The sequence below is a fragment of the Globicephala melas genome, chromosome 18 (assembly GCF_963455315.2).
Source record: "Globicephala melas chromosome 18, mGloMel1.2, whole genome shotgun sequence".
Lineage (NCBI taxonomy): Eukaryota > Metazoa > Chordata > Mammalia > Artiodactyla > Delphinidae > Globicephala > Globicephala melas.
The window spans coordinates 67810655-67827223 of NC_083331.1; the positions used below are offsets into that span (position 1 = coordinate 67810655).

Genomic DNA, 16569 nt, shown 5'->3' on the forward strand with positions numbered 1-16569 from the left:
GATGTTTGGATTTCCTCTTTGGATACTGGCAACCTGTGGAAGGAAGGGTTTTAAACAAGGGTGTGACATGATCAGAGTTGTATTTGGGGAAGACAATACTGTTGGCAGTGTTAGCAGATGGATTAGAGAGAAACAAGACTTTAAGTAGAAAGACGTTTGTGACTTTGGAATATGTCAAGTTGAAGGTATCAAATCGAGTTTCATAGCCAAGGTGAGGGGACAGCCGGACAGTTTGAGGACTCACTTCATTTTTTTAGTTGAAGCCATAGAAGGGCTTAGGATTATACCAGGAGAGACTGGAGCAAGAAGAAAAGCCTCTAATGGAACCCTGGAGAGGGTAGGCGAGGAGTGGTGGGAGACACATGGGCAGACCAGCAAGAAACAGGGTTTAAGACAAAAGCAGGAAGGAATTTGAGGAAGGGAGGACAGGAGCAGCGTGCCTTGTCAGGTGCTGGAGTGAAATGTAATTGGACAAAGTCTGAGATGAAGATTTTGGATTTGACTGTGATGAATTGTAATGTTTCTTGCTTTTGGTTCATCTAGTCTCTTTCATCAGATTTCAAGTCATTCGTGAGAAGAAAACATAGCATCAACTTTAAATTTTCTCACAGTGCTGACAGTTCATTAGTAGATGCTGAACCACCTCTCTGCAATAGTTTTGAGAGGGTCGACAAGGGTTAGATAATTAGAGGTCTCATAAAATGTATATATGTACAAATTATTTTGGATGTGATGTACGTATAGAAACCCACTTGTGTATCTAAGACCATGCTTTCAGACTGAAATAAAATGATAAGCAGTGTTCCTTCAAATATGCATTTACCATGGTATTTTAAATCGGGTGCTACACCATAGTGATTTTGTTTGTGTGTTTGTTTGCATAGCCTGGCACCTGTGTTTGCTCTGTTTGTACCGTTTTACTGCTCCATCCCGAGAGTCCAGGTGGCACATATTCTGGGCCCGTTGTCCATCACAAACAAGACGCTGATTTATATATTGGGACTACAGGTACAGTATGCATTTTTATGTTCATGTTTCTTTAACCAGATCTCTCTCGCGCTTTTTTTTTTTTTTTGGTCTTTTTCTCATTTGATCTCCTTGAAAACAGTGTGTTTTTTTCCCATAAGTTTGGCTTCGTGATCTATATCAAACGTTCAAAGGAAGTGTTACAGAACAAGAACGTCAAGGTATATAAGATACTAGAATACTTTCATAGCCTTTAGAAATCTGATAAGAGCTTTCACTGTAATTTGTATCGGTGGAAAATATTTTAATTTCATTGTACAATTGCGTTTAAGTGTCTTTTAAAAATCATAGTATGAAGTGGAAACAAATGAGAACAGTCAAAAGGTGGAAAGTGGAGAACCACTGTCAAAATTAATGTATTGAATAGAGTGTCACAAAGCTCTGAAGCGGAACCAGATATGCTTTGCCAGCTTCATAGCTCCTGCGCTGCACGGGCCTGATTGCACTGTCACCATCCACTAGATGGTTTGAGACGAAGGCCATTAGAGGACTGACTGTTCGACTTAAATTGAAAAAGAGTATCTTCACCAATATTCCATGAATATTGATTGCTCTCTGCTGGGTTCCAGGCGCAATGATAGAAGATACATGTGATTTTCAGTTTTCAACCTGTAGTACCTGTCACTTTTCTTTCACTCTCACACCTTTTGATGTAAATTTTTATTCTGCTGTTTCCTGTGGTACCATGTGTAGCTTGGCCTTTCGATCCACCATTATGCTCGTAACATTCCTTACCCCACGCATGTGGAACCGGATACCAGTGTCACTGTAGAATGCCCTGCTCCCTCCCCTTTTAACCTTCAGCATTTCCTCTAACTTCTCTAGTCTGCTGTCCTGTGTTAGCAGTGGCTCATCTGGGGTGGGTGTTTCCTAACCAGTTTACAGCCGTTTCTCATGAAATGTGTTTATTCTTCATCTCTCAACCTATATAGCGTCACACTCTCCCTTATCCTCCCTGATACTCGTATAACCTAATAGCCCATTTCCGCATTTTACTCTTACTACTAGGATTTGCTGTGGCATGTTTAATTTTTTTTTAAGATGTTACAACAGAAGGCAGAATGCAACGGTAGAAGAGCACCCTGGATGGGGGGCAGGAGACCCAAGTTCCAGTTCTGACATTGCACACATTACCTTGAGACTTGGGTCAAGTTATGGAAGCCTCTAAGCCTCATTGTTGACTCTAGTTATAGAGCATCTTTGAGGGTGAAAAACATTGTTTTATTAATTATGGAGTAGGAATTCAGTGGAGCATTGTGGAAAGTCTTTGGAGTCACGTAGACTTTGGTTTAATTGGTTGCTCTGGTAATTATTTTCTTTCTCTGTCACTTTTTCTGAGCCCCCATTTGCCCATCTGTAAAGTGGGGACAACGATATCTATCTTACAGGGTCATTTGAAGGATTAGAGATTATAGCATTGAGTTTTTAGGGTAATCTGAACAGATAATAAGAACTAAGTCAATTGGTTCCTATTATTAATTAATCATTTATGTCTCTGTGGCTGCCACCTTTGGTTTTTCTGAGATTGTGAGTGGGTTGTTTTTTTTTGTTTTGTTTTGTTTTGTTGGTGAGGTAGAAGCTGGTGTCAGAAAGTAGAGGTGGAAATGCCCCTGGCTTCTTGATAAAATCTGAAGTCCTTAGCATGAATGGCATCCAGGGTTTCTTCTTGCCTGTCCCATGTCAGCCCCCACCCCTCCCCACCTTGACATGAGCGTGAACCTTTTGTTCCCAAAACTTCTGTTCTCTCCTTCCATCCCTCCCCTCTGGATCTTCGCACATGTTTCTGTGCCTCTGTCTCTTACTCAACAACTTCTTAAAACCAGGGACGTTTGACGCATGAATGGATGAGTGAATGAATGACTTTAATCATGATCAGGAGAGCAAAAATATTTGTGAAGGGTCATTTAAGTACACATGGCCCAAGAGCCAGTCATGTAATGCCCGGTGCTGGGGGCTGTGGAGGAGAAAATGAAGCATGAGATGTGGCACCTGCCCTCAAGAAGCCCAGCTAGGAGAGAAGGCATACAGTAAGTGCTGTGAAAGTATTAGCTGTTTTATTGTTCTCTATACTTTTAGAAAAAGACTACAGAAAAATATTTTTCCACATAATTCTCATCCTTGTTATTATCAGTCATTCACACTGAACAAGCATCCATGCTAGATCAAAGGATTAAATTTTAGATCAAGGGATTAAATTTGAAGTTGTAGCCAGTGTTCATTTCCACATTAGCTAACACAAGAGCACAGCTTGTCATATTCTTTTTTTACCTGTGCTTTGTCATCTCTTACCTTTGTCGTCTTTCTGTGTATCTTTTTTTCTATGTATTCTTGATAAATGGGCGCCACTTTGAGGTTTTCATGTAGCACAGTGTCAGCAATGAACCCGCTTCTTTCTCTACAAGCAGAAGTGCTTAAACTCCCCATCTAAAGATCTAAATGTGAACAAACGCGAAGCTACAAGTCTTTTTTTTTAATCTGTATATGTGACTTTATTTTATTCCCTAAATATTTCAGTGTATATTTCCTATAAACAAGGGCATTCTCTTACATAACCATTGTTCAGTTAACAAAATTTGGAAATTAACATTGATACAATCTTATTCAAATTTATATCTTATTCAAATTTCTATCTTATTCAAATTTCACCAATCGTCCCAATAATATCCTGTTATTAGGCTACAAATCTTTTCTTTCTTGCAGGAACACTTTGAGATGTCTTGTGACTTTTTTTTTTTTTAAACCCTGAGCACACCCTTGGGGGTAAATGATTTGGAAAACAAAGGGAGAGGTTTCATAAGACCCAATTCTAACTGCTTTTGCCATTAATGAACTTCGATACCATTACTTAGTTTGCTCTTTCTTGGGTAAACTGGAATGAGAGTGTCAGCAGTTAAGCAGAGCAGCATTGGACATGGACCTGTATGCTGGCAGATGTCTTCCATCTAAAACTAGAGTAGCAATAACAAGAAATTGAAATGAGAGAATTATATAAACTAATATTACATGTCATTACTTAACACCAAGCATTGGATGGTGACTACATATTTTGTATGTTGTTAATACTAATAATTTCTTTCTATATAGTATTTTACTTTGTTTAAGCCAATTAATGTCCATTTGTAATTAAGAATATGCTTGAATTTCACTTATTTTTCTTTGCACGGGAGTGGGCTGGGTTCAACCAATCTGTTTTAGGCTATTGAAAAGCTGAGTTAGGTCTTGGTATAAAAAAAAAGAAAGAAAAGAAAAGAAAAATTAGTATGTTGTTTTCTTTTATATAACAGAATTGATATTTATTAATTTTCTATTTGTTTATATTAAGATATATATAATTAAGACTTAACATAAATGGTTATGGCTGGAGTTATGTAAAAATAAATATGCTGTGACTGGCAGTCGAATTTCATTTTTAGTTGCCTTTTTTTTTCTTTTATAGCTTTTCACCTCTGGTTCCTACATCTGGATTGTAGCCATAAGTGGACTTGTAAGTGTGATTCCCCCCTCCCCCAATGCCCCCTCTTTTCTGAACAAACTTTAGGAAAAATGTCATATTTAGATCATGGGTCATATTCAGGTGTCAGATTGCATCTCAGAGCTACCTTTGTGATGAAAAAGCCAGTTGCATGGATAATTGAGATGAAAGAAGCCAGTTTGTCTCAGTTTTCAAGGTAATTTTAATGAAAGTTTTAGCTGAGTTTGTCAGTGTTATTTTTAAATTACTTAGTAGTTGAACTCATAGTAGGACAAAATGGCAGAAAAAGAAAATGAAGAAGTTGGATTTACCAAAATTAGTGAGAGATATTCTGCTTGTTTTCGAAAGAGACATGGTCATGCAAGGGGGAAAATAAGGTTAAGTGGAAAGTCAGGTGGATTGGAACTGATGGAAGATTCATCAGGGTGTGTGGCCAGAGAAGGAAGAGGGCGGCGTCTCCTCTGTGTGCCAGACCGCCTTCATCTTCCCCATCCCCACCCTGCTGTATTGTATTTTATTTTATTTTAATAAGCATATAAGTTTATTTTAATAAACTCTATGAGGTATTGAAAGTGAATCTAAAGCATGAAATTGAGCTTTATTTTTCATCCATGGCTTAAATTTGAACTCCCAAATTTATCTAAAAATAAGTTTATAACTAGTATATGTGAAATACAGTTTTCAATTTCTTTCTTGGAAAAGTCTAAGAAAATTACAGACTGGATTTATAGTAACATGTATAACATCAAAGGGAAAGGATTTGGAAATAACTGCATTCCACTGCAGACATTTTAAGTAAGTTATCACTACTTATTCTTGTTTCCTGGGTGAATGGTATTTTGAGACACTGGGTCATTACTTTAAGCCTGCTCACTTCTTTCCTTCCTTTATGCTGTCTGTTTTATTCCTTTTCTATGTTTATTCTTTTCATATACAACTTAATCCTTCACTCCTCACAACATCCAGCCAAAATTCTGGGGATTGAAGTCACTTTGTTTCCCCCTCCCTAAACATTTTTCTCAGATGCCCAGATTTGCTTCAGGAACACAGAGCTGAACTCCATTGTGGGGTCTTCAAGCCATCTGAGCCACCTGGTATTCTTAAGACTTGTAGTGATTTAAAGGACAGCCTGGGGTCATACTAATCCTGTGGGGCACAGTGGCCAGGCTCTGCCCAGTCTAATCTCATCCCCACTTGAACTGCCAGCTTGATTGGCAGGTACTTAACCAGCCTGCAGACAATAGGTAGTTCATTGCTTTCATAATGAAAGCAGCATGAGAATTCACTCTTTTGTTCATGATAAAGTTCTGTTTCTCTTAGCAGTGATAATCTTGAGCCCTTTTTTGGATATTTTCCTAAAGCATTCAAAAATTTGAAAAGTACCTTATTGTGTTATATTTCATTGTGTTAGTTTACTGTTAATTGATTTGCTCACATTATCTGAACCCCTCTTTAATAACTCATTATGTGACTCATTTGTTTTAAGGCATCCCATTTTCTTTCTTTATTCTGTTTTCAGATTCCTGGTTTTAAAATAAGTTCTTGCTGTCACCTCAGAAAGTTTCACTTTGTGACATTCAGTGCTCTAGAATTGGAGGTTGCATTTTTTATCTCTTTCTAGTCTTTTTAAAATCTAAAGTATGTGTGTTGTGATCAGTCTTTTCTCGTACAGACGCTTAACAGGTGGTAAGGTGCTTGATTTAATTTTTTAAAGGATCAGAAGTTTAACAAATGTTTAACATTAAAATTCCTAGTTTCAGAAGAGTGAATAGAATTGCTCAGTACTTGAAATATAATCCCCAGATGAATGTAGCTAGCATTTGAATAATCCCACTATTAGTAAACCCCTTTGAGCCAATTGAATCTTCACTTTATAGTAACTAATTCAACTAATATTACTGACCTCCTACCATTACACAGATCTGATAAATCTTCATATCAGCCTTGTTCTTTACTATTATTCCACCATAGATGATACTGTGTTTACTTAAGATGATTAATATCAGGGATAATTACACCAGTTTTCCTTCATGCTATACCATAGATGTTAGTGCTTGTTTTGAATTTAATGAATATTTTGTTTCTGACTTTTTCCAGAAAAATCATACATTTGTTATGAAATATTTAATATAATATGGTATACTTTAGAGAAGGATAATTGTAAAGGAGAATATTCAAACTATTTGTGAATGTTTGGTTTACACACCACTGATTGAGGGATGGAGATCTGAGATCCACAAAGCCACAGCTTGTCCCAGATGTCTCTTGCTCAACCTGACTTCTCCTCTCCCTGTGTTTATCAGGCAACTTCCCTTTTTTGTTTTTGTGGCGGCGGTGGGGGGGGGGGGTTGTTTTTATCCTAAATAAAATACTAAAAAGAAAATAAAACTTTTACTACCAGAAAGAAATGCACAGATGGTTTTCAGTGTTTTGGAGGAATGTTAGAAAACCTGTTGATAAAATAATCACCTTTTAGCTCTGAAACCAGTAGTTCTCCTAACATACTATATGTAGTAAGGAAGTAATTTTATTTCAATCTGTGTTTTTAAGAGAAAGAGCTTTTTTTTATAAAAAGACATTTGTATAAACCTAAGTCATGTGTTATCTGCTGTCATAGAAACCAAAACCTTTACTCATGTTCTTCTGAAAAGCTGCCAGCTTTGGGTTTATTTTATTTAGTTATTGGTGGATTTATTTTGCTTAGGCTGCTTTTTCTCTCTGCTTGTGTCACCCATTCTTTCATGATTAGAAATGTTTCTGAATACATAGCTTAAAAATATCCCGCTGACTAAAAGAGGAGGAGGAGATAAATTATATCAGGACAGTATTTTGCTAGGTGGGAGTGCACTTTCTGTCTTCAGTGATGTCACAGAAGAGAATAAGGACTAAATATTTTTCCTGGGTGGAGGGGGGTTGGGGAAGTGTGTTTAGCTTATGAGGAGCAATAATGAGTTAATTTGACTAGGACAGCTGTCTCTCCACAGTTCTGTTGTGTGATCCCTCAGGGATTCCAGCTGCTGCCAGAAAGGATAAGGGTCGTTCGGTTTACGTAAAGATTAAGATTACAGTAAGTCTCCTACATACGAACCTTCAAGTTGCGAACCTTCAAAGATGGCAGTGCGCATTCACATGTCCAGTGAAGTTAGTTCACGTGTCTGGCGTACATTGTCACGTGCGTGCATCCTCTACAAGTGGTTGTGCTTTTGTGTCCTTTACGGTACTGTATAGAGTACAGCACCGTACTCTATACAGTATCTGTACGGTAGTACAGAATCTTTATTTCAAGCCCAGGATGTCAGGAAGCAAGCGTAAAAGCAGCAGTGATGTAGCTGGTACTTGCCTGTTCCCTCGATGCCAGTGCCTGGATGCCAGCTGTTGTACTGTACTACTGTACTTTTCAAGGTACTGTACTGTAAGACTAAAAATGTTTTCTTTATTTTTTGTGGGTTTTTTTTCATGTATTATTTGTGTGAAGAGTATTATAAACCTATTACAGTACAGTACTGTATAGCCGATTGTGTTAGTTGGGTACCTAGGCTAATTTTGTTGGACTTACAAACAAATTGGATTTATGAATGTGCTCTCGGAACAGAACTCGTTTGTATGTAGGGGACTTAACTGTATTCACATGTACCATTGATACATGTTTTAATGTTGCGTTGTTCTTCCTTTGACAATTCTGGCTTCTAACACCAACATTTTTTTTTTTTTTGGCTGCATTGGGTCTTCGTTGCTGCGCACAGTCTTTCTCTAGCGTGGCAAGCGGGGGCTGCTCTTCGTTGCGGTGGCTTCTCTTGTTGCAGAGCACAGGCTCTAGGCGCGTGGGCTTCAGTAGTTGTGGCTCGCGGGCTCTAGAGCTCAGCTCAGTAGTTGTGGTTCATGGGCTTAGTTGCTCTGCAGCATGTGGGATCTTCCCAGACCAGGGCTCAAACCCGTGTCCCCTGCATTGGCAGGCGGATTCTTCCCAACACCAACATTTTTTTTTTTTTTTTTTTTTTGCGGTACATGGGCCTCTCACTGCTGTGGCCTCTCCCGTTGCGGAGCACAGGCTCCGGACACGCAGGCTCAGCAGACATGGCCCACGGGCCCAGCCGCTCCGCGGCATGTGGGGTCCTCCCAGACCGGGGCACGAACCCGCGTCCCCTGCATCGGCAGGTGGACTCTCAACCACTGCGCCACCAGGGAAGCCCCCAACACCAACATTTAATATCTAAACTACGACTGTTTTCATGAAAGTTTGCAAAATTGTAATTGGAAAGCTTGGCTATTGTAGCCAAGTGAAATATTTCAGTGTAAGTGAGTGCTTGAAAATGTTAGTATACACCTACTTTCATCATATTCGCACCTCATGTCTAACTACTCTTCTTCACGTCTTTGGTGAGAGACCTTCAAAAATTGAGGCCACTCTATATGTTCACAGTTCTTCCAGTCTTGTTACACATTAATACTTTTTTTTTCCTTAAAGAAAATATTGCTTTCTTATCGAACTTTATTTAAGGTCTTTTGTGGTTCTGCAGAAAGTCTTCAGGCCCTCCGTATCCTTGCACTTCTTCATTTTCTGCCATCTTATGAATCATAGTTATGAGTCATTACCCCTGGGATGTACCCTAATTCTCAAAAGCTGATGTCTCGGGCCTGAGCTGATTCTAGCACGATTAAAATAGGAGCCTGCTTTTGCCAGTTTTTCTCTTTTTACAGTTCACATATTTATCACCATTTGGTCCTCTTTCAAGCTGTTCCACAGCAGATGAACAGACAGGCCTGTACTTCTTAGATCCAGGCTTCTCCCCTTCAACCTGTCCATTTACCATCCAGTCATTTCCTGCATTTGTTACCTGTTCTGTACAGTATGTCAGACTTTGATTATCTTGTGATCAAGCAACCTTAGTGTGAAAGAAAATCTGTCCTACTCAGTAACAAGATTAGAAACATAGATTCACACCAGATTCGTTAGGACTTTGGATGTGGTCTGAGTTTGTATTTTTATCTGTAGGCAGTGAGGATCTTTAAAGCTTTTCAAACAAAAAACTTCACGATGGTGCAAGATTATAGAAGTCTTATTAGGGTTTGTAAGTCAAAGAAGGGGGGAAGGAGAGAGTTGAGCAACCTTGAAGGAGTCAGGATGGCTCATTTGTGGGCTGTGATTTGTCTGTCTGTCTTCCCCCAACAAGAGTTTTAAAGACAAAAAAAAATAAAACATTGTCTTATGGTAACTGTAAAAGAAAAAGCATCAAACAGAACCTTATGTTGATGGGCTTTCCAAGTCATGGTATATCATCAAGGAGAAAGCTTAATGGAATTAGCATAATCTGCTATGGAAATCAGAACTTCTTTGGAGTAAGTTTTCGAATCCTGACCTGCATCTCGGGTGAACGAGGATGGGGAGTTGGGTCCTCTGAGCCTTGCCCTGCTTTTCACGTCTTTCTCTGCTCTTCATGCTTCCTTTTCTTCTTCCTTATTCTTGCTTCCCTTAGATTTCTTTTCCCAATTCACCAAAAGAAGGGTACAGTGTAGCAGGTCAGGTAACTCATCTGATGCCCAAGGTTTTCAGTTGAACTTTAGGGACTAAGATGATTTTCTAGCAGTTCATTGAAAATGAGGGCAGGGCTTTCCTGGTGGTGCAGTGGTTAAGAGTCCGCCTGCCAATGCAGGGGACACAGGTTCGAGCCCTGCTCCAGGAAGATCCCATGTGCCTCAGAGCAACTAAGCCCGTGCGCCACAACTACTGAGCCTGTGCTCTAGAGCCCGTGGGCCACAACTACCGAGCCCACGCACCACAACTACTGAAACCTGTGCACCTAGAGCCCGTGCTCCGCAACAAGAGAAGCCACTGCAATGAAGAGTAGCCCCCGCTCGCCACGACTAGAGAAAGCCTGCACGCAGCAACGAAGACCCAACGCAGCCAAAAATAAATAAATAAATTTATAAAAAGAAAAAGAAAATGAGGACAGAAGCTGCAGAGGGAGGTCAAGGCTGGTTAGAGCTGTGAGGTGGGTTGGACTTGTGAAAGAACCTAGTGTAGAAGTGGAAGATGACAGTGGATCCTTAAGAAACAGCCATATTTAGAGGGTGCTTTCACCTTCTTATATAACACAGTATTTACAATCCCAACACCAAATGGAGTGCTTATCAATCCATTGTACATCTCTCTCTCTCTCGTTCATTGATTCATTCATACCTTCTCTCTCCCCCCATTTTCCCTCCCTTCCTCTCTGTGCCCCCTTCCCCTGTCCCAAAACCTTCTGTCCTCTGCCTTGTCATGACAATTACAACTCAGTCCGGGGCTGACAGAATGTCTTATTAGACAAGTGTTACACGGGGAGTGACTAGTAGACTTTTAAATGTTCACTGCAGAACAGATGAAATCATGCCAATGTCTTGATAAAACTGTCAGAGAAGTGCCTCATAAAGTATAGCTATAAAATTTTCATTACTGTAACTTACCTTCTACTAACTTACCTTTCTTTAGGCAAAAACCTTTTGGAGGCTTTCAGAATTAGGCCTCCTCAGGCCCCTCTCTCAGCCCTTTGGACCCTGCGCTCCAGGGACACTGAGCGTCTTGCTCTTCCCGGCGCCTCGTGCTGTCTCAGGATTCTGTGCCATCACTTATTTGTCTTTAACAAACACATGGCTCTTACTATGTACCAGGCACTTGTGGTAGATGATGTTGTTTCTTCAACTGTTTTGTTTGTTGAGAATATTTGCTGCCCGTCTCTGTGGGCACCTCCCTGAAAGGCCTGCCTCTACGTGCCCTGCTAACATCAGACTCTACTCTGTGACTTACATGAGCCACTGGACCATGAGCAGAAGTGATGAATGCTTCACAAGCAGAAGTTTTAAGAACCATTGTGTGGTTCTGCCATTGCTCTGTTCCTTCTGTCATGAGAAAAGCATGTGACGTATAGAAGCTGCTCCTTCAGCCCAGACCCCAGAATGAAGAAGACACACGGATCAGGGCTGTGGCCAACATGTAAGATGAGTGAGGAATAAACCTTTGTTATAAGCTACTGAAATTTGGGATAATTTGTTACCACAGTATAACCTAGAGAGAGCAGACTAATACAGCTCTTTTCTAAGCAGTTTACTAATATTATTTAATTAGTCCTCCTGAAAACCTGATGATGTAGGAACTGTTGTCCCCGTTTTATAGATGAAGAAACTGAGGCACAGAGAACTTAAGTTATTTGCCAAGAATAACTGATAAGTAGTGGAGACAACATTCAAATGCAGGTACTGGAGCTTTGGTGTCTGTGCTCTTAAGAGGTGGCTTTCCATAACCATATGCAGGTTCTTCCAACTACATCCATTCCTTCACCATTAGATGCCTTCTTTTCCTAGAAAAAAACTTATTCATTTAAGTTCTCACTCTGAAGCCTTTTCTGAGTCTGCCCTTTCAGTTTAGAAACTATACATTATTCTTTATTTTATAATCCCCAGTGCCTAGCAAAATGTCTGGCATTTTATCTTTAGTCTATAACTAATTGTTGAGTTTCAGAATTCAGTATTATCAAAATAATTATTTCTGTGCAATAAAACGCTGTAGCTCTTTGTGATCGTTGGGATGCTGTCAGCGTGTACTGCCTCACTAGGTTCTTGACACTCTCTCTACGGCGGTGGAGAACCTGGGCTTACCATCTGAAAGATGAGGAGGCTGAAGTTGAGGTTGCACAGCTGATGGATCATAGAGCCAGGACCAAAGGCCAGGTGTTCTGGCAGTTCAGTGGGTTCACTGCCTTCCACTGCACATTTCAAGGCTCTCATCCATGTCTGTTTCAACCACAAGACACTTAGGTACAAAGCTGTTCTTAGATCTTCCCTTGACTATACCACCAAGATGAGGCCCTGATCATCGTCAACGGAGACACGATTCTGGAGGGAGATCTTGGTCATGAAGAAGTTTTAAAAGTACCCAGAGGTGCTGAAAGACACATATCCACAGCAGCTTCCTGCAGCCTTCATTAAAAATGTTGTGGGCCGACCAATATCCAAGAAAACTTTATCCTGTTGGCAGCCTCTGCCTTCTCCCTATTATGAAGAATTCTGTCTATAGCTATACTGTACTTTCTTCTCTAATATCATCAAAGATATTTAACTGGTCCTCCATATGATGGATTAAAAATGCAGCTCAAACCTCACCTTCAACAAACTCTTTGTCTTGTGTTTCTGGCATTGTCATGTACAAGAAAACGAAGTAAAGGATGGCTTTGAGAAAGCGTAAAGGATAGTATAAAACATATTGAGCTGGGTCAGTACTGCTGCTGGTCAAAGGAAAAAGAAATGGAGATAAGGAAGAGGTTAGCAAGAAAAACACGCATGCATTTTCATTTTAGATGATTACTGGTAGATTACATGGCAGTTGCCCCACAGAGCATTTTCTCGCAGGGTCTTTACGTTGTTTTCCTATCAGGAGATGGAAAGTCTTGAGTCGGTTTTGATTATCTCTTTAAACTGATTTTTTTTAATAGAAATGTCCAGTGTTCCTTCTTCTTTGCAGCTGATTGTGTTGATATTTTTCCTATATCTTGACTTTAACCTCCGGTAAAGAACTATGGTAAAAATTAGTGCATGAGATTTTGAATATATTCATTATAAACAACAGCATATTATCAGAAAGTCTTATGTTAGTTTATGTTAGCTTGGAATATTTTTAAGGTATCAGAAGTTTTTTATTGCTAAAGATTGGTTTTAGTCTCCGAAAATCCCACCTCTTTTATAAAGTTTAAGAGGAGAATTATACATCCAGAAATGTCTTAATCTTTCTAGATCTTCACATTTACTTTTTTTTGAAAAATTTTTTTCTTTTTTGTTCATTAAAGTGTTACATGCAATAAAATTTACCAATTTGAATTGTACAGTTTGGTGAATTTGGGTCCTTGTATACAGTTTTGTAACCACCACAATCAGGATAGAAAACAGTCCCGTCACCCTAAACATTTTTTTCATGCTGCTGTGAAGATCTGTATACACATTTATGTGTGGACATATGTTTTTACTTCTCTTGGGTAAATGCCTAGGAGTAGAATTGCTAGAATTTATCATATGAAAAATATATGGTACCATATTATTTTACAAAGTGACTGTGCCATTTTGCATTTCCACCGTCAGTGCGTGAGCATTCCAGTTCCTCCGCCTCCTTGCCAGAACTCCGCATTGTCAGTCATTTTAAGTTCAGTCATTCTAGGTGGTGTGTAATTATATCTTGTGGTTTTAATTTGCGTTTCTCTAATGACTAGGGATTTGGGCATCTTTTCCTGTGACTATTAGCCATTTGTATATCTTCCTTTGTGTTGTGTCTGTTCAAGTCTTTCACCCACTTTTTCGTTGGGTTACATTTGTATTATAATTACATCAAAAGAGTTCTTTTTATATTCTGGATATAAGCCCTTTGTTGGATATATTTTGTAAAAATTTTATACCAGTCTGTGGTTTGCCTCTTCGTTTCCTTAACTATGACTTTCAATAAGCAAAAGTTTTAACTTGACTAATTCAGTGTTTCAGTTTTTAAAATAGTTTGTGCTTTGGTATCTTAAGAAATATTTGTTAATCTGATGTCACAAACATTTTGTCCTATGTTTTCATCTAGAATTTAATGGTTTTTGCTGTTACATTTAGGCCTAAGATCCACTTTGAGTATAATATTTGTGAAGTTAAGGGTTGAGATGTATTTTTTTCCATACAGATATCTAGCATTGTTCCATCAACGTTGAAAAGACTCTTTTCTCTTTTGCGTATTACCCTAGCACCTTTGTTGAAAGTCCGTTGACCAGTGTGAGTCTGTTTCTTGACTTTCTTTTCTATCTCAGTGATTTATATGTTTGTTCTCATGCCAGTACCATACTGTTTGAGTACTTTTGAGTATGGTAAGTCTTGAAACCAGGTAACATAAGTATTCCAACTTTGTTCATCTTTTTCAAAACTGGTCAAGCTATTTTAGGAACATTGACTTTCCATATGCCTTTTTAAATCAACTTATAATTTCCTTCAAAAAAGAAAAAATACAGTTAATATTTTGCTTGAGATTGCACTGAAACTATAGATCAGTTAGGAAGGATTGCCATTTTGATATTTTAAAATATGGCCACAGATTATTTTATACTTCAAGAGATGGAGCTTAATTTCCCTCTTCTAGAGTGTGGGCTATACTTAGCGATTCACTTATAATGAATAGAATATGGCGGGATGGAGTGTGACTCCAAAAGGCTGATGATAAGAGGCACGTTACTTCTATCCTGCTCCCTCTCAGGTCACTCATTCTGGGGGAAGCCAGCTGCCATGTCACAAGGGTACTGAAGCAGCCCTGTGGAGAGGTCTGCATGGCAAAGAATGATGGCATCCTGCCAGCAGTCAGCACTGACTTGCCAGTTGTGTTTCTGAGCCACATTAGAAGCTGGTCCTTCAGCCCCAGTCAGGAGTCCCAGATGAAGGCAGGTAGGCTGACATCTCGACTGCAGCCTCATGAGAGACCTTGAGCTACAGCCACCCAACTAAGCAGTCCCTAGATTTCTGACCCACATAAACTGTACATATAATAAATGCTTATTGTTTTAAGCCACTGAGTTTTGGGTAATTTGTTAGTCAGTAATAGATAACTAGTACAACTATTTTAACAATATTGGGTCTTCCAATTCATAAACATAATATGTCTACATTTTTCTAGTAATTCTTTAATTCCCCTTTTTAATTTTTAAATTTTCGATGTACAGGCCCTACACATCTTTCATTAAATGTATTCCTTTTTGTGGGGTTTTGATGCTATTTTAAATGGAGTTATTTTGTTTGCTGCTTGTATATAGAAACGCAGTTGATTTCTGTATATTGCTATTGTATACTGTAGTTTTGCTGAATTTGTTGTTTCTGTGGATTCCTTATGGTTTCCTACATATATGATCAAGTCATCAGGAAATAGGTTTGGTTTATATGTTTTACTTCTTCGTTTCTAATCTGTGCCTTTTATTTTTCTTGCCTATTGCACTAGCTAAGACCTCTAGTATAATGTTAAATAAGAGTGGTGAATAGACATCCTTGCCTTGTTCCTGGTCTTAAAAAAGGATTTCGTTTTTCCCTGTTGAGTCTCTATCTGTAAATGTGTAAGTTGTTCTTGATCTTTACATTCATTTTTAATTTGTTATTTTTAGTCCAATGTAAGAAGCAAATTTTTAACATAAGCCTGTTTTCCCCTCGATTTTAGTTTGTTGAATCAGTTTATGAAAGTGAATATAAGTTTAAAGGGAGGTGGTCTCCTTGTTGAAAGGGAAATTCAAAGGTATTTACATTTTAGCATTTGATTAAGACTTTTTTCCATGTGCTAGAGACTCTAGCTGTCTCCCAATGTATTTTTTTCCTTCGTAACAGAACCTTCATCTTATTTGAGGCAGCAGGGCCGCCAACTAAAAGATCACGTTTTCCAGTCTCCTTTGCATCTAGGTATGGCTATCAGGCTAAATCCTGGCATCCTGGCTAATGAGCTATAAACATACGTATTGGTGGGACTTCTAGGAAGGCTCCTTAAAGTAGCCTTTTGTCCTTTTGTTCTTCCTCATTTTCTTCTCCCCGCTGCCTGGAATGCAGTTAAGATGGTTGGAGCTTTTCTAACCTGAGGGAGAAATAAATTTCTGTTGTATTTAAGCCACTGTTATTTGCAGTTTTCTGCTTTATGCAGTTAACCTAATCCTCTTGACGCATGATTTTCTGAAAGAAAAAGCTTAGAGCAGCTTTCTAAGACAATTTGTTAGAAACAAATAATCTATTATTAGTTTAATTAATTCTGTTAATTAATTCTGTTATTCGTATTCAACTTTTCAAGAATCAGAAGGATACCCAGTGTTTAAATAGATACTTTAAAATAATATTGAAAGAGAAAAGAGGGCTATGGGAAATTCATCTGAATCACTCTTGTACTTGACAAAGAACAAGATAGCAAGACTCTTTCAATAAGTGCTTAACGCCACATGACTCTGTCACGAAAACAACAGTCATTTCATAATTAATCACAAGTGGCACAAATAACTTGGGGCGTTTCTAACTTGTGTACATACTCTTTGCAGAATAAAATGAGTAATTTCCAAAGTTCC

The 16569-nt window shown here is 38.8% G+C and overlaps 1 protein-coding gene across 2 annotated transcripts in view; it reads left to right on the plus strand.

The window, feature by feature from the left end:
- Positions 1 to 16569, plus strand: part of UBAC2 (UBA domain containing 2) — a 152319-nt gene that overhangs the window by 88557 nt on the left and 47193 nt on the right. Inside the window, exons 5-6 of one of the 2 annotated variants that reach the window (XM_030856853.2) lie at positions 885 to 1008; positions 4463 to 4510. In XM_030856853.2, coding sequence (XP_030712713.1) covers positions 885 to 1008; positions 4463 to 4510 — 172 coding nt within the window. The remainder of the gene's footprint in view (positions 1 to 884; positions 1009 to 4462; positions 4511 to 16569) is intronic. The other variant, XM_030856854.2, reaches the window with a different exon arrangement.